Genomic DNA, 26,361 nt, shown 5'->3' with positions numbered 1-26,361 from the left:
CTCAGTCCATCGTAGTCGCCTTTATGGAAGCAATAACCCTTCCCTTTACCACTAATGGTAGTTACCTCTTTGAGTAAATCCCACTTCAGCACATTGTGATCACTGCCACCTAGTGGTTCATTTATCTGCAGATTATTAATGCATGAAGAATCACTGCTGATAATCAAATCAAGAGTATTACTGCCTCTAGTTGCCTCCCGAACATGCTGATGTAGAAAACAATCATCCAATAAATCCCCAAAAGCCCTGCTAGTGTGTGAGTGACCAGCCCCCAAATTCCAGTCAATATCTGGGAAATTAAAATCTCCCATTATAAGACTCTCTGATTTACTGGCCCACTCTATTTCCCTGTACAGTTCCTTATTATACTCATCAGAGTCATTAGGCCTATAGCACACTCCTACTCTCAATTTTGATCTCCCAATGCTTATGTCACACCAAACTGACTCAACACTGCACTGTCCAGCGATGTCGACTGGCTTCACTTCCTTGGTTTTTATGTGTTTCTTAACTAATAGCATAACCCCTCCCCCCTTCCTATCCTGTCTATCCTTTCTGTAGACGTTGTACTCCCCAAATTCCAGTTCTGCATCCCTTATATCTGTGTGACACCACGTCTCTGATATCCCAACAATATCTCCCTTTGACGTTTTGAGCAATACCTCAAATTCATCAAATTTATTTACTAAACTCCTAGCATTGGTATACACGCAAGTATACCTGCACCTGTTTCTATTCTTAGCTACCTTAACACAACCCATGTGTTTACTTGTACCACAATGGCTCCCAGCAGTCTCTGAAATATCATGCATCTTGTTTTTCAGGCTTCTGCTCATTCTAATAGAAGCAGTGCAAGAATCTCTTTCACCTCTGCCAGTGGCTACTGTCAATCTATTGGTCTTTGTCTCCCCCCAAGCTAGCAGTTTTCCGACCCACCTAACACTGCCTCGATAGCATCAGCAAATATTCTTGCACCCTTTCTATTTAAGTGTATCCCATCCCTGTAGAAGCAATCTCTCCTGTTAACAAGTACAGTCCAGGCTGAAAAAAATTCTACCCCTTTAGCCTTGCACAATCTTTCCAGGGCCGAATTGATCGACAAGGCTCTCAACATATACTCCCTCCTATCGTGTCTGGGCAGAATTGCAGACACTTTCAAATTCAACCCTAATTCTCGGCTTTTGTTCAACAGTGACCTGTACTTGTTAAGTAATTCTGCCGGTCTCCTACTCTTAATATCATTAGTGCCAACATGTACAACTATATCACCTTTTGTGCCCTTAAAAGATGATATTCGCTCTACAACGTCATCAACCTTTGCCCCTGGCAGACATACCCTTATTATCACTGATGGCAAAATTAAACATATTCAAGACTTGCAAGTTCGATGGAGGTGAAAGATTGTGAAGAGATGTTAACAATAGATGTTTTTTGAGGTTTATGTGTTTTATGTGTAATAAAAAATGGAACATTCTTACACATTATTGTCAATGTCATCTGAATAAATATTTATTAAATTACTGTGGTAGGCAAAAAAACTGCATCACTTGTGAATTTTGCAAATGTGTTTTGCAGTGCACTGTGGGTTGCAGAAATGTTCAAAATTCATGTGTTAGAAGGTGTATATATCTCTGTGAAAGAAAGCCAATAAAAGACTCCACCTCATATTAGCATTAGTAGAGGCATACGATGTAAGGCGCCACCGTAGCCAGGTGGGAAGGAGCAGCAGTGCGTAGCACACGCTTCTTGATTAGACCGCGGTTCGAGCCCGTCTCCACCAAATATGGAGGATGCGGAAATGTCGGGGAATGACCACCGCATATTCCAGAGCAATATGGCCTTAGTTGCTAATGCTCCTAAAAATCAAAACAACAACAAACGATGTAAGAAAGCAAGCTTATGCAGCATCAGCCAAAAAAAAAAAAAAAATCCCATTTCACCACTCCATTCATTCAAATGCCTGTCCAGCTCTGCCTTAAATTTATTTAGGCTATCAACTTCCACAACAAAAGATGGAAGTCTGTTCCACCAATCAACAACTCGCTGGCTAAAGGCAAATTTCTGCACATCTATTCTACAACTGTCTTTCCTCAATTTGAATCTATGCCCCCTCAGGTTCTTAATCTGAGCAAGAGGAAGAATCCCATCAGCTTGCTCAACCCATTCAAGGCCTTATACACCTCAATCAGATTCACCTTGCAGGTGCCTACTCTGGAGGCACTGCAAATTGCAGAACTTAAGCCTTTCTTGGTAAGAGCATCCTTTTGTTCCCCTCACAAATCTTGTTACCTTTTTTGTACTCGTTCCAGCAACACTATATCCTTCCGAAAATGAAGCCTCCAGACCCGTAAACAGTACTCTAGGTGTGGCCTGACCACTGCCTTGTACAACGGGATAATCACATTCCTGTCCCTGCTAGAAAAATTCCTATATATCATTGACAAGCTTCTGACATGCGCTGGCAGCCCCTCTGCACTGCTCAGCAAACCTCATATTTGACTGCACAATTACCCCAGGTCTTTTTCACTTTCCACTTCCCTAAGTGCAGTACCACACACTTGGTTCATTTCTCTTCGGTTATTGCAACCCATGTGCAGTACTTGTTAAACTTGTCAATGTTAAACTTCAATTGACAATTTTCAGCCCATTTGCCCAACTTATCTAGATTCAATTGGAGTAGCGTAATGTTTTTACTGTCATTAACAACCCTGCCAACCTTTGTATCATCTGCAAACTTGGACATTAAACCTGATATACCTTCATCAATATCATTGATAAATAAACAAAACAACACAAAACCATAGGGAACTCCACTAATAACATTTGTCCACAAAGAGCAGTGTCCACTGATTACCATTCTGTCGTCTCCCACTCAACCATCCCTTTATCCATTGTAGCAGCTGACCCTTAATGCCATAGCTCTCCAATTTGTACAGCAGTCTTCCATGTGCAACAGTATCAAAAGCTTTCCTGAAATCCAAGTATATGATATCAAAATTATTTTTGGCATTCAATTCCTTTGCGACCACATCATAGCATTAGTAGAGGCATATGATGCAAGAAAGCAAGCTTATGCAGCATCAGCCAAAAAAAAAAAAAAAACCTTCCACTTCACCCCTCCGTTCGTTCGAAATACCTGTCCAGCTGAGCCTTAAATTTATTTAGGCTATCAACTTCCACAACAAGGGATGGAAGTCTGTTGCACCAACCAACTACCCGCCGGCTAAAGGCAAATTTCAGCACATCTATTCTACATCCATCCCTCCTCAATTTGAATCTATGCCCTCTCAGGTGATTATTCTGAGCAAGAGGCAGTATCCCATCAGCATTGAGCATGCTGAAACCATTCAAGGCCTTGTACACCTCTATCAGATCACCTCGCCGGTGCCTAGTCTCCAGACACTGTAACTTGCAAAACTTAAGCCTTTCTTCGTAAGAGCATCCCTTATTAAACACTAACCTTGTAACCTTGTTAACGTAGTATACAATCAAATTAGTCAGACAAAACCTCCCTTTAACAAACCCATGCTGTGTCTTACCTATTACTGCAGTCTTGTCTAGATGATCCTGCAATGCTTCTTTAACCAGCAATTCCATTATTTTCCCCAGAACACAGCTAAACTAACAGATCTGTAGTTACTTGTGTCACCTTTTGAACCCCCTTTGTGAATTGGTGATTTGCACACCTCCAGTCCATAGGGACCTCCCGAGGCAAAGGAAGCTCTCTTAATTATGGCTAAGGGTTTGCTTAGTTGTTTGCTGCCTCCTTTAAAATAACTGGATAGATCCTGTCCACCCCAAATACCTTCCTTATGTTTAATTTCAACAATTTCTCCTCCAATTTGCTCTCACTTATTACAAAATCACTTAGCGCCCTGTTAGCATTTGATAAACTTCTGGCACTCTCCTCATTGAATAACTCCTCATGTGTGAATGTAGATGCAAAATACTCATTCAGTTTATCAGCTACCTGAGCACGATCATCAATAGTGAACCCATCTAGGTTAAACGGTCCATTCTGATTCATCCCTTTCCTTCTATGGCAAACTATGGCCTTTGGGCCGCATGCGGCCCTCTGCACATTTTTGTGCGGCCCGCGAGCTTTAATTGTATTTTCGAAAAAAGTTTACTTATTTTATGCCTTTTGCGATGCCTTTTTGAAAAATAAATTTGTATATGTAATACATTATAGAATTTGTTGACTTGTAAATTGTTTTATCATCTCCATATTGTTCAAATTGAGACAGAATTTGAAATTGTGCTCAAACTGGAGTGAGGCAATGGGCGCTTTTATAACAGTATAATTTGCAATTATAAACTAATCGCTCGAAACTACGGTAACAGACAACCGGTGATGACGACAACAGCTTTGCTGCAGTGCCGGAGTAATAGGATAGGACTGCTGACTGGCCGCAGTTCCAATCTGTTTTCTCTGATGGTTATCCCGCAGTTAGTTTTTTTGCGTTATCTTCGGTTATCATCCTGGTGCCAGTAGCGATAAAAATAATATTTAAGCCCTTTTAAAAATGAATAAAAAACGAAAAAATCAACAATGGTATCGTGTCTGCAATGAAGAGTGGAACACAAAATATTTTTTTGCTAACATAAATAACAAGACTATTTGTCTCATCTGCCGGGAGAGTGTCTCAGTGTTGAAAGAGTACAATATTAAAAGACATGCTAGCCTCCACGTGGGTGGGTATGGGAAACGTCAGGCCCCACTTGGGGCCTGGCTGCCAATAAGCCGGTCAAACAATGGGCACAACATATCACACTGCACATATACGGCCCACACACTTTCAAGTCTCTGGCTTGACAGTGTACTGTCCTCGATACAGCAAAACACACGCGGATTTGGGAGAAATTCCAGGTGCCGTTTGACACGAACATACCTTATACTGAACATTCCGAATATGGTGCCAATTTAACTCCGAAAATGAGAAAGAAAACTGCTTATGGATTGATTCAAAATTTATCAAGAAAACAAAATGTGTTTACGCAGCTAACTAAGGAACAAGAAGCTACTGTAGAGGCAAGTTTTGTTATTTCTCATATAATTGCAAAAAGCAACAAGCCTTTATCTGATGGAGACTATATTAAAGAATGTATCACTGAAGCTTGTGGAATTATGTGTCCTGACATTAAATTTGAGAATATAAGTTTATCACAGCGAACCATAGTAAGAAGAATTGAATGTATCGATACAAATTTGAATGAGCAATTATTATCAGTATTAGAATCCATAACATGGTACTCAATAGCTCTCAACAAAAGTAACAACCAAAAGAATACTGCAGTTATTAATTTTCAAACGTGGATGTACCTCTAATTTTGAAATTATTGAAGAGCTTCTTTCAATGGAATCTCTTAAAAGATCAAACAACGGGAGCTGATATATTTGAAAAAGTTGAAAAATGCTTAACAAAATATAATTTACAATGGAACAAAATGGTAAGCGTAACAACTGACGGAGCACCAAGTTTGACAGGTAAAAATGTTGGAGCATTAAAGAAAATTCAGGATAAAATTTGTGAAAATTATCCTGATTATAATTAAATTATAATTATAATTCATTGTATTATACATCAACAAGTATTATGTAAAAATGTGTTAAAAGTTGAACAGGTCACGTCTTGTATTATTAAACTAGTAAATTTAATATGATTGAGGGGCCTGAAACACAGATAATTCGTTAATTTTCTTCAAAATATTGAATCCGAGTAAACAGATATTCCTTATCATAGCCAAATTCGATGGCTTAGCTTAGGAAAAGTTCTTCGGCAAGTGTGGGATCTTAAAGATGACATCATTCTCTTTTTAAAACTGAAAAATATTATGGACTTCTCCAGAGTTAACTGATAATAACTGTATTTGTGAATTTGCCTTTACCCTGAACATCGTGACACACTTAGATACTTTCAACACCATGTTACAAGGGAAAAATTTATATGCCCATGATATGGTAAAAAGTTTGAATGGATTTCAATTAAAACTCTTGTTCCTTCGATATTTATTGATTAACAAGGTAGACCATTTTCCAACCATGAAGTTGCTGAAGATTCCAGAAAGTAAATTTGAAAAATATTGTGAAATTATCAACGCTTTGAATGACGACTTTTTACGAAGATTTGGCAACTTCCGAAAAATTGAGACAAGTTTGGCAATACCATTTTGCCAAACCATTTTTGTGTGCGACCCATTTTCAATAGAAATTGATAGTGCACCGAGTGAACCACAACTTCAGATTATAGATCTGCAGTGTGATACCGATTTAAGGGAATTTTACCACCATGAGGAAATCTGTAAATTTTACAATACCCGAAAAATGTTGATTTTTGGATCAACTTACATATGTGAACAAACATTTTCCATCATGAATCTAAATAAAAATTCTTTACGATCAAGCATCAACGATGAACATTTACAAGCAGTTTTAAGAATCTCAACTACAAAATTAACACCCAAAATTTAAAAAAAATGTTAAAAGATGTAAAACAGTTCCATTCATCTCATTAAATTCTTGGTTGTTTGAGAATAATTTTTTTTAATGTTATATTTCTTCTTCATGATAACAAATAATATATATCTAAAAATAGTATTTTACGTGCGGCCTGCCTTCTTTTTGAATAATGTGGCTCTTCAGCCAAAAAGTTTGCCCAGGCCTGTTCTAGAGTTTACATAAGTAAAGAACTCTTTGCGGTTTTCTTTGCATTCTTTGCCAAAGATTTCTCATAATCTGCCTTCACCTGCCTAACTTCCTTTGTGACTTGATTACAGACTAGTTTATATACCTAATTGCCATAAATATCTTCCCAAAGGGTAAAATGCATAATTAATGGAAATATGAGAAATCATGCAAATGGCAACCATGACAACAAAACGTTCATTTTATTGCATTTACATGTACAAACTAAAATAACAAGTTAACCTAATAGTATCATGTAGTGTAAATCAGCAAAATAAGTCCTCAATATTTTGATGTTCCTCCTCAAGCTGCAATTACAGCCTTGCAACGATCTGGCATAGAGTTAATCAACTTCTGGATATACGGTTGCCCAATTTCATGGTACCATCCCATTACAATGCTATTCTGCAGCTGAATCTTACTTGTTGGCTTCTTCTGACCAATTTTAGATGACATTGTGTACCTGCAATTTTCAATAGGGTTCAAACCTGCACTGTTGCCGGGCCAGTCTAACACTGTAATTCCAGCATTTCTGAGGTATGACTGAACCTCAAGGGAGAAAAAGGAGGGAAAATATTGGCATAAGATCTAAATCATTAAATCTAAATAGCATAAAACTTACCAATTTTTATGTGTGGCAAGGTGCAGAGTCCTGTTGAAAAATGCCGTTTTGGGCTTCTCTGTGGTGGTCCTTAATAATGGATTTTAAGCACTCCTTAAGATAGCAGTTCAGATTTCTGCATTCACCGTTCCATTAATAAACATAATTCGCCCCACCCCTTAGCTTGTTATGCATCTCCAGACCATCTGACCAGCGTGGAACTTTACAGTCGGTGTTACGCAGTCAGGATGGTATGCCTCCGATTTTTATCTTCTCGTATACCACTTCCCATGCATCTGAGCCATGCAGGTAGCACAGTGGTATAGTCACCATCCACCCGACACCGGGTGGAAAAGCCCTGGGTTTGAATTCCATCGATGATGCAAGGAACTTTAGTGGGCTTTTTTCACTCCGTGGCTGAGTTAGTCAGTCTCAGGCATAGATAGCAAGGTTTTTTCGTCCAGCAAAATACTCATTCAGTTTATCAGCTACCTGAGCATGATCATCAATAGTCAACCCATCTATGTTAAATGGTCCAATCTGATTTATCTCTTTCCTTCTAGAGTTTACATAAGTAAAGAACTCTTTGCGGTTTTTCTTTGCATTCTTTGCCAAAGATTTCTCGTAATCTGCCTAACCTCCTTTGTGACTTGATTACAGACTAGTTTAGTAATCAAGTCACAATAGATGTAATCATTTACAGGGGACCCTAATATCATAATTTTTTTTTTTTTTTTTTTCTGTAGGTTGAATATCGATTCATCAGAAAAGATGACAGTGTCCCATTGCTCTTTTTGTCCATGAAAGATGCGTTTTAGCCGAAGAAAGTCACTTCTTCCTCATTTGTTGAGTAAACAAAGGCTTCTTCTTGAGCCGATAGGCATGCAAGACCACATTCTGAAAGCGTCTTTGGATAGTTGGTGCACTTGTTTCAACACCATCTCAAAGTCCAGCATTAGATCAGGAGCACTAGCATAGTGATTACAGAGTTTCAAAATTCAATCTCGGGAAGGCGTAGTCACTCTCTTACGGCCTGATCCAGGTCTTCTCTTCACATCACCGGTTTCACGTTTTAATTTCAGCACCCAGGATACTGGTGACTGCTATTTTATCAATGATAGCACGCATAGAAAGCCCTTCCTGGGAGCTATAGAGCAACAACTACACTTTCTTTAACTTGGTTTCAACTGAACTTAAGGAACCATGCTTACCTCCACAAAACAAGATACTAATGAACACATATACCCTTCCAACGACATATTTATAGAAAGCTGATGCAATACCTTTGCTTTGCGATGAACAAAATGACTGTAATCAAACAATATCTTATGTTTAACTACAAATGGTACTTTTTTTAAGGTGATGCAGTTTTTTTTGTCTGCCACTAAATATAATGACAATGATTTTAAAAGATTTCCAGCATGTGCAGTAAAGATGTACAGCATAAGCAGTGCAGAACTGGAATTTGGGGTGTACGTGAATAGAAAGAATAGACAGGACAAAAAGGTTATGCTGTTAGTTGAGAAACAAAATCTAAGGAAGTGCATCCAATTGATATTGGTGTACAATGCAATGTTGAGTCTGTTTGGTGTGACATAAGCACTGGGAAAGGAAAAATGAGAGTAGGTGTGTATTACAAGCCTAATGATTCTGATGAGTACAATGAGCAATTGTGCAGAGAAATAGAGTCGGCCAGTAAATCACAGAATGTCTTATAATGGTGGATTTTAACTTTCCAGATTTGACTGGAACATGTGGGTTGGTCACTCGCACATTACCAAGACGAGAGGAACGAGAGGCAACCAGATATCAATGGTTCAACTGTTGATGATCCTGCTCATGTAGCTAACAAGCTAAATGAATATTTTGCATCTACATTCACACATGAATAGTTATTCAAGAAAGGGAATGCCAGAGGTGTATAAAACTCTGGCAGTAAGCTAGATAATCTTGTAATAACTGAGAGTAAAGTAGAGGAGAAACTGTTGAAGATAAACATAAGAAAGGCACCTGGTGTTGATGGAATCTATCCAGTTATATTAAAGGAGGCAGCAAAGGAAGTAAGCAAACATTTAGCCATAATTATGAGAGCTTCCTTGGACTCAGGGGAGGTGCCCATGGAATGGAAATGTGCAAATGTGACCCAATTCACAAGGAAGATCAAAGGGAGACACAGGTAATTACAGACATGTCAGTTTAACTTCTGTTCCAGGGAAATTAATGGAGGCACTGGTTAAAGAAGCATTTCAGGATTACCTAGACAACACTACAGTAATAGTTCAGACACAGCATGGATTTCTTAAGGAGAAGTCTTGTATGACCAATTTGATTGGACACTATGATGTAGTCACAAAGGAACTGGATTCAAAGGATAATTTTGATATCATATATTTGGATCTTAGAACGGCTTTTGAAACCGTTGCACATGGAAGAAACTGCTGCACAAATTGGAGCAGTGCGGCATTGGAGGCAAATTGCTGGTATAGACAAAAGGATGTTTGAGTGGAAGAAGACAGAGAGTGGTAATCAATGGACACTGCTATTCGTAGACTAATGTTATTAGTGGAGCCCCCCAGGGTTCAGAGTTGGGTCCAATGTTCTTTTCTATATTCATTAATGATATTGATGATGGTATATCAGGCTTAATGTCCAAGTTTGCAGACAATACGAAAGCTGGCAGGTTGTTAATGACACCAATGACAGTATGCTGCTGCAACAGGATCTAGAAAAGTTGAGCAGATGGGCTGAGAGGTGCAACTGAAGTTTAACATTGGCAAATGAAAAGTACTGCATATGGGAAGCAGTACCCCCTGAGTAACATATCAACTGTGCTAACAGTGGTAGACAGAGAAAAGGATCTGGGGGTAATTGTGCAGATATGAAGTTTTCTGAGCAGTGCAGATCGTTTGCAAGAGTAGCTCATGGTGTTTTGTCAATGACATACAGGAATTTTTCTAGCAGGGTTAAGGAGGTGATTATCCCCTTTTATAAGGCAATGATCAGGCCACACCTTGAGTACTATATACAGGTCTGGAGGCCTTGTTTTAAGAAGGATATAGAGCTGTTTGAACGAGTACAAAGAAGGGCAACAAGATTAGTGAATGGAACAAAGGGGTGCTCTTATGAAGAAAGGCTTAAATTTCGCAAATTACAGTGTCTGCAGACTTGGAACCTGCGAGGCGATCTGATTAAGGTGTATAAAGCTTTGAATAGTTTGAGCGTGCTCAATGCTGATGGGATTCTTCCTCTTGCTCAGAATAATCGCCTGAGAGGGCATAAATTCAAATTGAGGAAAGACAATTGTAGGATAGATGTGCGGAAGTTTGCCTTTATCCAGCTGGTGGTTGATTGCTGGAAGAAACTTCCATCTGTCATCGTAGAAGTTCAAGGTAGAACTGGACAAACATTTGGAGCGAGTGAATAAGCTTGCTTTCTTGAATCATGTGCCAATGCTAATGTTGTAAATCCGAATATTTATTTGAAGGTTTTCAAATTCGTATGCAAAAATGATTTCTATCCTCCACTTTCAACTATTATCATAGCCTGTGAGAAGCTTTACCTGCATTTCGCTGCTAGTTCCAGATAAGCAGTCACCTGCATTCTATGTGGGAACACCCTTATGCATAAAGCTGTAAAGGGCACTGGTTCCATACAAGCAGTCTTTACAGTTTCAATTAACTCAACTATTTAAGTAAGAACATAATATAAAATTTCATCAAAATCAGTAAAACCATTTTTGAAGAAAGCTAATTTTCAAATTAATCTTCAAGTTCATCGACTTTCAGGTAGAAAGTCAGTTTCTGATAAATATCACTGAAAATTATTAGTAAAAAACAGCAATGAGTTTTTCAAACAGTGATATTGCCCCCCCCCTCTGATCTAGGCATATGTCTTTTTTGCCTATTGGATAACTCGCCCCTGATTACAACTATTTTAAGGCAGGGAGATGAAGAAAGGTCAAATTGAGTAAAAAATGAAGAATACTCCACTGTAAGAGTGACAGCAATTTTTATTTTTTATTTTATTTTATTATTATTTTTTTTTTCTTGGGTTTACATGAAAAAAGACGAAATAAACACTAAAAATGTTACACTGAAAAACTTAAAAACCAATAGCAAAACAGAAATATCAAATATGTTTGCTATGAAATAATTCAAGCTTGCATTCAGGAAAAAACTGAAATTACAGTGAAAATATAGGGTGTCCTAACACTAATACAGCTATTTGTTTTAAAGATTGTGAAAGAACATGGTATGATACAAGACAAATTTTACTATGTTTATTGACAGTACACATTTTGGAGATTTATGTATGAAATATTACATTAGGCAGATGCCTGCGTCTTTGATATCTGTACTGTAGTACGAAGGGCACTACACTTGCCATCACTTTCTCAAGACGTTCTACTGACAGTTCCTAAATTATTTTCTGAATTATTTTTCCTTGAGAGCCATAATTATTTTCAGTTTGTTAAAGTACACTCATTCCTTGAGAAAGCCCTAGAGGAAATATTCTGGGACTGTGAGATTAGGAAATCTTAGAGGCTAAATGTTTCCAAATTGTAATATCAAATGATCTTGGAACATTTCTCAAAACAATGCCATCGTTTCTTTGGATGTGTGACTTGTTACTCCATCTTGCTAGAACTATGTTTCCTCCCTGTTTTCATTATCCACCAATGGCTGCAGAAAAGTTATTAGCATTTAGCACTACTATTCACCAGTAACAGTATTTCCTTCAACAATTTAAAAATTTGTTCTTGTGCCCAAAAACAACAGTTTTGTTTGTTTACAAACACACTTAAGTGGAAGTGTGCCTTATCATTCATCAAAAGTTTTTTGAAAAAATCTGGTCCTTCTGTTAGGAGCCAGGAATTCATTTTCAAACTGTACCCTTTTTGAATGGTTGGTAGGCAATAATTGCTGCACGAATTGAATCTTGTAAGGTGGTTGTTGCTATTTGCTAGTTGTTTGTGCATTGGCTTCTGTGGCCATAATACACCTCTCATAGTTTTGCTTTTTCTAGCTAATCTTGTAAGGATATGAGTGTATGTACTTCGTAAAAATTCTGTGCAAAGATGATCTAGTTATGGAAATTTCTTGAGACTGACCTCATATTGATCTCTGTGGACTGTATAACAATGACCTACAGGCTGCTTCAATTCTTCTTTATTACATAAAGATCATGGATGTCCAGAGCATGGTTTGTTGCCTACATTTCCACAAGCAAGAAACTGGTCAACACAGTTTTATCACATTTTGAAGGAGATTTGTGAACATTAAATTTTCACCTGTATGCACATCGAGATTTCACAATGCTAAGATAATGGCAGTGCATTCTTCGTTATTCCACCTAATCCTATTAAAACTCCAATTTTGCAACAAAAATAAAAGATTGATCACTATAGTTTAAGAAATATCTCAATCTAAAATGGGTCCACTACTTTTGGGACACCAAGTATATTATATGTTGCACACCATTCGAACGACCTTGTACTATAACAATAGAAGATCAGTTTTCAGTGTTTGGAAAAGAACAAGTTTTTCTGAACAGGAAACTATTTTATATTAATATCAATTTTTTTGTAATACAGTTCAAATAATATACTCACTGAATTGTATTTTGAGATGAATTTTGGAGACTGTTTCCCTATGAGCAAAATATTAATATTTACTAACATATCTTGTGCTGCATATGAATACCCTGAATATGATAAATGATGTCCAGAAGGGGATGGGGGTGGTGTACTTGGATAATCATTACTTTCTTTAATTTTTGAGGGAATTCTTCTGCGGGCTGAAAGTAGTCCTAAAATAAAACCAAATTAAATATTAAAAACTGTTACAGAAGTGAATGTGTAATGAATTAACATATTTCTACAACTCACACAAAACTATATAATATTGCCAACAAGATTTATAAAAATAGGCATAACAATTAATAATATCATACACTAATATATTCCACTAATAGTAATATATAACTATGTATAATCAGAATATAAAATAAAAATATGACAGGCCAAATAAGTGGCAAACTAAAAGTAAACCACATTATATAACTACAGCAAAAAATAAATCAAGATAAAAGGTTCTGCCAAAGGAATGCACTCCTGAAATACTTTTTTAAAAAATGCCAATTAATAAAGAATACCAAATAACATAAACTTACAAAAATGCCAATTACTTCTATATATCTACAGTTCAATTTCTTTTGGGCCTATTCTTATTTAATTGTTACTCTATGTCACAGGTTTGGTGTTGCAATGGGAGTGTTATACTGTGTTATACTATAATTTTTCACTGCATAAGGAACCCAGTATTCAAAGCTATTGCCTTGGCAGGTGAATTAGCATAGCTGTCAGGTTGACGATGCAATGGTTTGCTTACTATTCAAAATTCAGTGATTCACTAGCGAATGCTAGCCTTGTGGCCTTACAAACAGATGGAATGCAATGATCAGACTATTTTATTTATTTTTTGTTTATTATTGGTCACCTTATTTGGGTTGGTTTCATCTGCATTTATAGTGATATTTCATGCAATTTGGACCTGATGCCATCTACTGGGTTTCACTAAATTTGAATTAACTTCGGAAGAACAACAAATTCAATTTAATGTAAAGCATGAATTGGGAACAATGTGTAATGGATATTGTTGTATCAAATGTAAATTTAATTAAAAAATCTGCACTAAATCATAAACAATTCTAGCATTTTTATTCGAAACTAAAGGACAGTATGAGGATGTATTACACTGCAGAAAAATACAGTGGAAGTAAACAGAACTTACTCTAATGGTTTTCTGTACTTTCCCATGAAATCTGGATTTTCCTCACAGGAAATTTAATGGTAAGTTATCTGACCAGTACTGGTTAAGGGATTTAGCCTTTGTCAATATCACCTAACAACTTAATGAGCTAAAACACCAACCTGCACAAGAAAGGAAATTTGGACATGTTTTTGAGTATAAAATATTTTCAACCGAAGCTCAGATTCTCTGCTAAACACTTGAGTGAATAAACTTGTTCCACTTCTCATGTTACAAGGCAGTGACAAAACTACCATACAAATATCTGCCAAGGGGAGGAGGGGAGGTAAACAGATAAGCTATCAACTTCCACAATGACAGATGGAAGTTTGTCCCAGCAATCAACTACCTGCTGACTAATGACAAATTTCCACATATCTATTCTACAACACTGTTTTTCCTCAATTTGAATTTAAGCCTTCTCAGGTTTTTAATTTGATAAGAGGAAAAATCCCAACAGCACTGAGCCAGCTCAAACCGTTCAAGGCCTTATATACCTCAAACAGGTAACCTTGCAAGTGCCTAGCCCCTAGATGCCGCAATTTGCAGAACTTAAACCTAACTTGGGAACAGGACCCCTTTGTTCCCCTCATCAATGATGCTGCCCTTCTCTGTATTCATTCTTGCAGCTCTACATCCTTCCTAAAATGAGGCAGGCCTCCAGACCTGTATGCAGTACTCAAAGTGTGGCCTGAACACTGCCTTATACAAAGGGATAATCACCTTTTCCATACTAGAAAAATTCCGATATATATCAATGACAAGACCCCATAACCTGCTGCAGCAGCATGTCTGCACTGCTTGGAACTTCATATCTGACTACACAATCACCCCCCCAAGTCTTTTTCATTCTGTACCACCCTGAGTGTAGTACCACACAGTTGGTATGTTTCTGTGGGGTTACTGCTACCCCCATACGTAGTACTTTGCATTTGTCAATGTTAAACTTCAGTTGCCACTTCTCAACCCCCCATCTGCCCAACTTTTCTAGATGCCGTTGCAACAGCATACTGCAATTACAGTCATTAATAACCCTGCCAACCTTTCTATTATCTGAAAACTTGGACATTAAGACTGATATACCATCATTAATATCATTGATCATTCTTCTCTTTCTTGGTGATTCCCTTCTACTTCTGATTCTCTCTCTCTCTCTCTCTCTCTCTCTCTCTCTCTCTCTCTCACAGGGTAACTCAGAAAAAATTTTTTTGGCTGGTGCATCATAAGCCTCAGGCTTCCTTGCACTATATGGTGAGAAATAATAATAGTAATAAATATACAAAACAACAATAGGCTAAACACCGAACCCTGGAGCAGTCCACGCTCTTCCTCGAGTCCATGAAGAGCAGTGCCAATTGATTACCACTCTCTGTCTTCTTTCACTCAACCATCCTTTTATCCATATCAGCAAATTGCCCTTAATGCCATACTGCTCCAATTTGTACAATAGTCTTCCAAAATGTACAACAGAATTAAAAGCTTTACTGATGATTCAGGTATAATTCATCTTATGATGATTCATCTTAGGCCCCTTTACATGCTGTCATAGACTGTTGCTCCATAATCTACTTTGAACTTTCCTAGTGGTTTACAGTGCTAGAATAAGGTGTAATGTTGTACTCCCCATACAGTCAGACTTTTAAGAATACTTAGATTTCGTGCAATAATTTTTCACAATTGCCATGTAGGTCAGTTTGTGATCTAAAATGAGTTCGACAAATTTTAATGATATTGTTAATAGTGCATGTATTTGTTCTTCTATTCTGATATTCTGTTCTTAATAAGAGATAATGAAGGAGTCTACACAAAGTATGCCATGTAGTATTGTAGGTGGCAGTTGATTTATGATACTGTTTAATTTTATGGTGAACAGCCTGGCATTAAAGATGCATCCTTAATGAACTCATCCTTTTGTTTCTGTGATTTCGATAGCAACTGTAATTACTCTGTAACCTAAAAGGTCCTATTCTTCATGAAATGTTGGATAAATTTTGGACTTAGGCCATATTGCACCATTTTATACTATTTTTATTGATGTGCATCATGAACTAATTTGCAGGTTTTGTAGATTCATAAACACAAAAAACTTGGGGAATTGGGCTATTCCCTCTGCCTAAGACTGGATAACTGTAGACCCTACTGAAAACACTTTTAGAAATTCCTCCAATCCATTATTAGACTCGAAATAGGACCTCTCCAAGTGAATAACAAATGGTAAAATTAGTATAATAGCATGGAAGTAATCACTCAATATATATTACTGAAATAATGCTGCATTTTGAAGAGATGCTATTTCCAATATTTAAGTCAGTTACATGGGATTTATAATAATTCATTTATCCTATATAACATAATATTAATAAATAAAACAGTGGGAATATAATCGTATTTTTTTAAATTAACTTTAATTACCAACTTACAGCTTCAAAAGACATACAGCCTTTTCATAATCAGCCTAACTACTACATCCATTAAGATGTTGTATTAAGAATCTTGTATTAAGTATCTTGAACCATTAATAATCTTGTACCAAGAATTAAGAATCTGCAGCTAAAGGAACCACTAGGTGGCAGTGATCACAATGTGCTGGTGGGATTTACACAAAGGGGTAACTACCATCTGGGTAAAGGGAAGGGTTTTTGCTTTCGTAAAGGTGATTACGGTGGTCTGAGACAGTATTTAAATTCTATATGGTGAGACCAACTGATGATGTTACCAACAGCAAATTCAAAATGGGAAGCATTCAAAGAAATAATCTTGGAAGCTACTAGGATTTCCATACCAAATAAGAAATATTGTTCAAGATTTAGGCCTAAATGGATGTCAGATGAACTAATTAGACATGTGGCAGAGAAGAAAAATGCATGGGATACATACAAATTAACACGTGACACAGAAGCCTATGATAGATATAAGCTGGTCTGTACCCAAGTCACAACAGAGGTTAGTCAGGCAGAGGCAAATTACGAGAAATCTTTGACAAATGACGCAAAGAAAAACAGCAAAGAGTTCTTTACTTATGTAAACTCTAGAAAGAAGGGGATGAATCAGATTGGTCCACTTGATATCAATGGTTCAACTGCTGATGATCCTGCTCAGGTAGCTTAACAAACTAAATGAATATTTTGCAGCTACATTCATGCATGAGGAGTTATTCAGGGATGGGAATGCCAGAAGTGTATAAAACTCTAGTAGTACGCTAGATAATCTTGAAATAACTGAGAGTAAAATGGAGGAGAAATTTTTGAAGACAAACAAGAAATGTGCCTGGGGTGGATGGGATTTATCCAGTTATATTAAAAGAGGCAGCAAAGTAAGTAAGAAAACACTCAGTCGTAATTATGAGAGCTTCCTTGGACTCAGGGGAAGTGCCCACGGCATGGAAATGTGCAAATGTGATCCCAATTCACAAAAGAGGTCACAGGGGAAGACAGGTAATTACACACCTGTTCCAGGGAAATTAATGGAGGCACTGTTTAAAGAAGCATTGCAGGATCAACTAGACAAGACTGCAGTAATAGTTAAGACACAGCATGGATTTGTTAAGGGGAAGTCTTTTATGACCAATTTGATTGGATACTATGATGTAGTCAAAAAAGGATCTAGATGCAAAGAATAATTTTGATATCATATATTTGGATCTTAGAAAGGTTTTTGATACTGTTGCATATGGAAGACTGCTGCAAAATGAGAGCAGCGTGGCATTGGATGCAAATTGCTGCAATGGGTAAAGGGATGGTTGAGGGGGGAGAAGAAAGAGAGGGGTAACCAAGGGACCCTGCTCTTCATGGATTAATGTTATTAGTGGAGTCCCCCAGGGTTCAGTTTTGGGTCCATTGTTGTTTTCTGCATTCACTAATGATACTGATGATGGTATTTCAGGCTTAATGTCCAAGTTTGCAGACGATACAAAGGTCGGCAGGGTTGTTAATGACACCAATTACAGTACACTGCTGCAACAGGATCTAGAAAAGTTGAGTAGATGCGCTGAGAGGTGGCAACTGAAGTTTAACATTGGCAAATGACAAGTACTGCATATGGGAAGCATTAATCCCAGAGAAATGTACCAACTGGGTGGTATTACACTCAGGGTAGTGGAAAATGAAATAGACCTGGGGATAATTGTACAGGCAGATATAAAGTTTTCTGAGTAATGCAGATGGTCTGCAAGAGTAGCTCATGGTTTCTTGTCAATGATATACAGGAATTTTTCTAGCAGGGATAAGGAGGTGATTATCCCCTTTTATAAGGCAATGATCAGGCCACACCTTGAGTACTGTATACAGGTCTGGAGGCCGTAGAGCTGTTACAATGAATAGGATAACGAGATTGATGAACAGAACAAAGGGTTGCTCTTACGAAGAAAGGCTTAAGTTTTGCAAATTACAGTGTCTGGAGTCTAGGCACATGCGAGGTGATCTGATTAAGGTGTATAAAGCCTGGAATGGTTTGAGCATGCTCAATGCTGATGGGATTCTTCCTCTTGCTCAAAGTAATTGCCTGAGAGGGCATAAATTCAAATTGAGGAAACACAGTCGTAGGATAGATGTGTGGAAGTTTGCCTTTAACCAGTGGTTGGTTGATTGCTGGAACAAACTTCCATCTGTTGTTGTAGCAGTTTATAGCTTATACAGATTCAAAGCAGAACTAAACAAACATTTGGAGCGGGTAGATGACTGAAATGAGAATGGCATGTGTGTGTGTGTGTTTTTTTTTTTTTTTTTTTTTTTTTTTTGGCTGTGGCTATATAAGTTTGCTTTCTTGCATCATGTACCCATGCTAATGCTAATCTAGGGATGTCAATGGATGTGTGGGAAATTACAATCTCAGACAAGACAAATGTGTATTTTATAGTCTTCATTCACATAATTTTCATTTTTTTTTCCTAGTATTTATCTTAGCACTCTGAGTTATTCAGGTCCAGAGGACAGGATTGTCTATTTTTACCCTAATATCTTATCTAATTTTGTCTCCTGTTAATAAAAATGCCATACAGTAGCCTGTGACTACACCACACAACAGTTACACAAAACAAACAAATAAAAGAGAGAAAAAAAAAAACAAAAACAAAAAAAAAAATATATATATATATATATACACTGTGCTACCACTTTATTAGGTACACCCCTGCTGTACACACAAATGGTTTTTTCCAACAATGTTGCAAGTCACATGACCACAGTTCTGGATATAAATGCAGCAGAACAACTTTCTAGCATCAGTTAAGCGCACAAAACTGTAGCAAGAATGGAGAAAAGAAGTGATCTAATGGAGTTCGAATGTGGCATGGTAGTAGGTACAAGACATGCTGGACAAAACATCTCTGAAATGGCAGTTCTCCTAAACTTTTCAAGCACCACAGTTTCAAGGGTGTATCGAGAATGGTGCAATAAACAGAAAACATTCTCTCAATGGCACTCCTGCGATTTTCTTCCACAGGAGTGCCATTCTCTCAATGGCACTCCTGTGGAAGAAAATCGCTTGTTGATGAGAGCGGTCAGAAGGGGATGGCTAGAATTGTGCAAGCAAACAGATGGGCCAACATGTTGCACATCATGTGAAAATACAACCTTGGTGCGTAGAAAACAAAATATCGCGACTGAATTTCACATCGTACCTAAACATCGTTGATGACGAAGTGCATCCATTCATGTTGACAGTTTATCCTCAGTCAGATGGTTACTTCCAGCAGGATAATGCGCCAGTACACAAAGCCCGAATCACTATGGAATGGTTCCAGGAACACGACAATGACTTTTCTTTGCTGCAGTGGCCCGCTCAATTCCTTGAATCTTAATCCTATTGAACATCTTTGGGCTGAGCTGGAAAGGGCTGTTCTCTGCAGGCCTACACCTCCATTGAATCTCAAGGAACTGCGTGACACACTCATGTCTGAATAGTACTCCATTCCTGCACAACGTTTTCAGTACCTTGTTCAATCCATGCCTAGACAAATGCAGGCTGTTTTGAAGGCTAAAGGAGGCTCAACACGCTACTAGATAGGTGTATCTAATAAAGTGGCTGCATAGTGTATATATACACTGGTGTTCAAAGAAAGTGCATCACCCCTTAAAATTGTAATTGTCGTCCGAATAACGTAAGTATATGGCAATATTTCTTACAGATTGCATCAGATAAGATTGACACACATAGGTGATGACGTAATATTGCTTCAGCTGTTACTTTCAGCTATATAAGCACGCTCTTCAAGAGTTAGTCATTCCTTACTTGTGTCAGGATGGCAAGTTACGTGCAGTTGACACCATGAAGAAAGAGTGCTATTGTTGCTTTATGTGAGGAAGGATGTTCTTCCCATTATATTGCTTATAGAATGTCTTGTAATCAGTCAACAGTGAGTAGATTTCTTTCCAAACTCAAGAATACTGGTTCTGCTGATAGGAAAAGGAACTGGACAACGAGTCTACGCCAAAACAGGATCGCATTTTGAAGCACTTATGCCTTAAAAACCGCAAAGCTTCTTCGTCTGAGCTCAAAAGAGAATGGGAAGAACATACAGGAGTGGAAGAAAGTGCAGAAACAGTCAGAAGATGCCACTTCAAATATGGACTTGTAGCCCATCATGCTAAGAAGAAGCCCCTCATCACACAAAAAATGTAAAAGGCCGGATTAATTTGGTGAAAGGAGCATGTCAAATGGACCCCCGAGTAGTGGAAGTCAATTATTTTCTTGGATGAGAAGAACTTCAACTTGCATGGCTCTGATGGGAGACAAATGATTCGCCGTAGACATGGTGAAGAATACCATTCATACTGTATGGGGTCTACAGTGAAATTCCCTACCAGCCCAAATGATATGGGGGTGCATTTCATATCTCAGAGTAGGTCACCTGCAGTTTATAAAATGTTCCATAAATGACAATGGATACCTGGCTACATTGGAAGGCAAATTGCTGCCAACCATTAGAGACCATTTTAACCTGCCAAGTAACTGCATCTTTCAGGACGACTCTGCTCTTTGTTATTGGCGAAAAGTGTAAGTAGGCACTTCTGTAGTTACTTTAGCTTCATTTCTGCATTAGAGGTTCAACAGTAATGTGTTTACATTTGTTATGAAAAAATGGTTGGAAAGAATGGCCCATTACAACTCTTAGCTGACCAAGAAATAGCACAGACCTGAATCCTATAGAGAACTGTTGGAATCGTGTGGAATCTGCAGTCGCCAGAAACCAAAGACCCTTCGTGAACTTCAGAAAGCCATAATTCGTGTTTGGAATCACGAACTATCAGTTGATTATCTTCAGGAATTGACCTTCCCAATGCTGCAATGGTGTGCTGCTGTCATCAGGACCAGAGGTGGTTCAACTAAATATTAGTTTGCACCTGTTGAATTTTTCATTTTGTTTTCCATTTAAAATGATAAACTGAAGCAAACTGAGGGCTTCTGATAACATTTAAACCATAATTGTCATGTTTACCAAAACTATTGTATAAAGGTTGCAAATGCTCATTTTGGAATATTTTTAGAGCACCTGTCAAATATTACTTACCTTTGCTTTAACCTATTAATATCATTTGTTTATATTTCTATTTGTGATGCTAGTCATTAGTGTAACATACTATCGCGAAAAAGGATTAGAAATGTGAAATTCCTAGGTGATGCACTTTCTTTGAACTCCAGTGTATATAATAAAAGAGGCCTACGTGTTCCGGATTCATAATGCGAAAAAATTGTATTTTGTTGCACAGAGCATTAAATTACAATACATAAATAAGCTTTCGGCTGGATGGCAGCCTTCATCGGATTAAAATACTTGAATGGCAGTTGGAATAGAGATGCACTGCCAGGATGGTGCGTGAGGCGCGTGGTTAATTGTTTGTTGATGTTTGTGGCTGTGACGTATGGTGGTGACGTGGCCAGCGTTGGTCTATGGATAGAATTACTGACTCTGTGATGGGATTAACTTGACAACCACTGTTCCTGTTCAAAGCGGTATCCGAGCATTTTATATTTAACGATTCCAACCAGGTACGCCTTAGGTAATGGTGGGACCTGTCCACAACCACGACATCGCGGTGTGGGTCGATGTCGTGGTGGGTTGTCCAGACATGCTCGGCGATAGCTGAGTGTTCCACATCTGCCAAACGGATCACCCTTTTATGTTCTGAGAGGCGTTTCTCGAGTCGACGTCCAGTCTCTCCAAAGTAGCAACTCGTGCAGTCACGGCAAGAGATGCGATAGACCACACTGCTCTGTAGAAGGGTGGGGACAGGTGCTTTTACGTTGGAAATGAGAGAACGCAGTTTCTTGCCTGGAAGTTGGATGCACTTTATCCCATGTGATTTTAGGATTCTACCAATCTGTTGTGACAGGTTGGGGTAGTATGGGATGAATGCCCTCGTGGATGACTCGTCACTGTTGGCGTTGCTGTTGGTCGTCACGTTGTCGCGTGCTTGTAGATCACACCTGTCAAGGACGTCGGTAGGGTAGCCACACCTCGTAAGGTCTACTTTGACTCTGGTGACCTCTTTGCGTCTTTCATCTGCGGAGCTGGAGTGTGTCCAGGCGCGAGTTAGCAAGGTTCGGGCAGTGGAGAGGAGGTGGCCCCATGCGTGTGCTGACCGGAAGTTGGTAAATTGGTCAGCACACATAGGCTTACGATAAACTGTCGTCTTCAAGCACGTGTCTTTGCGCCGGACAAGTGTATCTAGGTATGGTATAGAGTCGTTCGACTCCAGCTCAATCGTGAATTTTATGAAAGGCGATAGTGAGTTGAGGTGGGTTAGGAGTCGCTGACCTGAGTCTCTAGGGATGACTACGAACACATCGTCTACATAGCGACACCAAAAGGCGATGTGATCTGGTGCGTGTGTAAACGCACGTCCCTCTAACTCCTCCATCACGATGTTTGCTGTGACCGAGCTGACAGGGGAACCCGTGGCAACAAAATAAAATTTTTTCGCATCCAGTGTATATACATACCGGGTGGTTATAAAATCAGTTTCCCTATTTAGGGGACCCTAGTGTCAAAACGGTTAGAGTCAACAGTATGTACATCAGTGGGTAAGTTATTTAGAGTAGGAGGAAGCGATTTGTAGAAGAAAAAAAAAACTCAGTTCAAATTTCTGCCACCAGGGAAAAACAGCACTGCAAATATGTAAAAGTTGTCATTTACTTCAAGATATGCTGCTTATGCAAATGACATCCTGTTAGATAAAAGCAGAAAGGTCAGTGCTACCATCAATAATGGCATTATGGCTCTTACAAAAAAGGAAGTGGTCTTTGAGTAAAACTGTTATACCAGAATAATAGTAATGCTAATGCAGCACTGCGTGAATATCGGAAACATTGCATAAAGGACCTTTGACCTTGTCAGTGGAGCTTCGAAAACTAATAAAGAAATTTGAAGTGACCAGGGAGTTAGGTGTAATTCCAGGCAGTGGATGACCATGTATCAGAAGAGAGGTAGTGGATGAAGTGGCGGCTGCAGCAGCAATGGTCAGAATTAAAAACACTACCAGTCAGTAGTGCCTGCCAGAGGTTTGTCAAGAGACTTGAACCTTTCTTGGTCTACTGTACATAAAGCGCTTCAAATAATTTTACGCTGGTACCCTTACAAGATTCATGTAGAACAAGAACTGAAGTCTTGTGACCAGCTACAACGAATAAACTTTGCTCTACGATTTCTGGCTCATATGGAACTTGATGATACATGGGCTCAAATTATCTTGTGGACTGATGAGGCACATTTCACTCTTCATGGGGTTGTAAATGCACAAAACTGCCGAATATGGAGAAATTCTCATCCATCTGCTAAGCACGAAAGACCACTTCAAAGTCCATAAATTACAGTATGGTGTGGATTCACAGCAGAGTTTATAATCAGCCCATTTTTCTTTGAAGACTACATCTCATGGCCCCATAAAGTGTACGTTACTGCGTTCTTCTAAGAGATCACATTATTCACTCTCTGCAAGAAATGCTTGGAGACCATAGTGTTCATTTAAGATGGTGCCCCACGCCACACTGGTCAACAAGTGAAGGAACTGCTCTGTTCAACATGCGGAAATGTTTGCATCATTTCTAGAGACTTTCCACAGTTCAGGCCAGCCAATTACCAGGTCTCACTATCTGTGATTTCTCACTATGAGAATACCTGAAAGACACAGTTTACCATGGCAGCATAAAGATGCTTGTCGAGAAAGCAAGCATTAAAAAGTATGTAGCCAACATCCCCAATGAGATGCTATGCAAAACCGAGTCACACACAGTCCTCTGTTTTCAGAATGTCATCTCAAGTGAAGGAAATCACACAGAACAATATATGTAGATTTCTAAGTTATGATATTAAAATCTAATCCTAAGTTAAGTATTCCATCTCATGTTTACAATGCCAATTTCTCCCCTGAGGCGGAAATTGACACTAACTTTTTTTCTTCTACAAATCGCTTCCCCATACCCTATATGACATACCCACCAATTTTCATAGCACTATCTCTAACAGTTTTGACACTAGGGTCTCCCAAATAGGAAAAGTTATTTTATAACCATCTGGTGTGTGTGTGTGTGTGTGTGTGTGTGTGTGTGTGTGTGTGTGTGTGTGTGTGTGTGTGTGTGTGTGTGTGTGTGTGTGTAAACCCCAAACACGAGAGGTAATAGAACCTATAGTACTCAGTACCGTGCTTGGGTTGGAAGTTGAGAAGATGAGAGAAGATATTTGTTGACATTGGATTTGAACTTCTGTAGACTGTCATTTTCAGGAAATAAATACAAAGGATGTTCCAGAAAATGGCAGTTGAATGATTAAACGAGGAAGATGAAAAGTTGGTTCTGTGAGTTTGAAATTGGACAGTAAATGGATGTTGGCTGGTGACAGCAAGTGTTCGGACTGTTTTTAAAGAGAGAGAGCGGGAATTATAGAAGCCAATTCAGAAGAACAGTGCCCATGGAAATACCTATAGAAGAAGCATGCAGCAGAATGAGTACATCTATGAGACAGAGAGTGGGGAGACTCTGTTAGAGATGAATCATTAATTAACCTAACTGCCCTCTTCTGAATGGAATCAAGAAGCCTGAGAGAGGTTTTGGGGGCACCACTCCAGATATGGGAACACTATTCCATGGTAGAGCGAATTTGTGATTTGTAAAGAGCGAACCGTTGTTTGGAAGAAAAGTAACGCCAAGAGCGAAAGAGAAAACTAAGTTTTTTAGATGCAGAGGAAGCAATATTTGTAATGTGCTTGTGCCAAGAGAGAGAGAGAGAGATTAGAAGTCAGGGAGTCAGAAGTCAAAATGATATATCCCCAAAAGAGCTATATCATTTTGCTTAGAAATAGTAAGATCACCAAAGATAAGCATAGGAGCAGAAGAATCCTTTTTGCGAGATATAAGACAAGACTGAGTTTTAGAAGGGTTGAAATCAACTAAGTTGTCTTTCCCCATTGGAGAAGTACCTGGAGATCGGAATTTATGGAATTGGTAGCCGATTTTCGAGAAGTTGAAGCTAATTGAGCATGAGAAGGTTTTTCAAGAAATTCACTGTGCTATCGTCGGCAAAACTATGGATAGGATTTCCAGTCAATGGAAGAAGGTCATTAATATACAAGAGGAAAAGAGTGGGGGAAAAAACTGAACCTTGGGGATCACCAGCATCAGACGAGAAGTTAGAAGACAGAGAGCTATCTACCATCACCCTCAGTGAGCGATCACAGAGAAAACTGGATAACCAATTACAAAAAATTACAACCAATTACAGTTGGCAAACCATAAGATGGAAGCTTGTTTAGAAGACCTTTAAGCCAAACACGATCGAAACCATTTGAGATGTCACGAGCAAATGCTTGTGGTTCACCGAACTTTTCCATTGAATTAGTTCATAAATGGGTAACATAAACCAGAATATCACCAGTGGATCGACAATGATGGAATCCATACTAGCAATCATTGATTAGACGGAAGGTTTCTAGGTAGTTTAAGAGTAGGCAGTTAATTAATTTCTCCATTATTTTAGAAAGAGTAGAAGCAAGTTCAATGGGATGATAATTGGATGGGAGGGATTTGTCACCCTTTTTAGGAACTGGTTGGATATGAGTAAATCTCCAAGCAGAAGGAAAAACAACTTTGGAATAAGAAAGTGAAAAAAGCGGCAAAGAACAGGAGTAAGTTCAGGAGCACAGGTTTTGAGAACAAGGGGAGAAATACCATCGGGACTTGGAGCTTTCTTAGGACCAAGATTCGTCAAAATCTTTCTGACATACTTTTGACGGAAGACCACAGGAGGCATTGAATGGAGTGTGTTGGGAATGATG

At 38.5% G+C, this 26,361-nt stretch overlaps 1 protein-coding gene across 1 annotated transcript in view; it reads right to left on the bottom strand.

Moving 5' to 3' along the window:
• LOC150074871 (intermembrane lipid transfer protein VPS13D-like) overlaps positions 1-26,361 on the bottom strand; it is a gene marked incomplete at its 5' end in the record, with an annotated part of 233,196 nt that overhangs the window by 118,747 nt on the left and 88,088 nt on the right. The window contains one exon of the mRNA XM_090389446.1: positions 12,898-13,094. Within this exon, the coding sequence (XP_090245572.1) occupies positions 12,898-13,094 (197 nt within the window). The remainder of the gene's footprint in view (positions 1-12,897; positions 13,095-26,361) is intronic.

Source organism: Mastigoproctus giganteus, unplaced genomic scaffold (assembly GCF_048544385.1).
Source record: "Mastigoproctus giganteus isolate SK-2022 unplaced genomic scaffold, ASM4854438v1 scaffold_23, whole genome shotgun sequence".
NCBI classification, from domain to species: domain Eukaryota; kingdom Metazoa; phylum Arthropoda; class Arachnida; order Uropygi; family Thelyphonidae; genus Mastigoproctus; species Mastigoproctus giganteus.
Note: the sequence above shows the minus strand (reverse complement) of the source record. Positions and strands in the feature narration are given on the sequence as shown.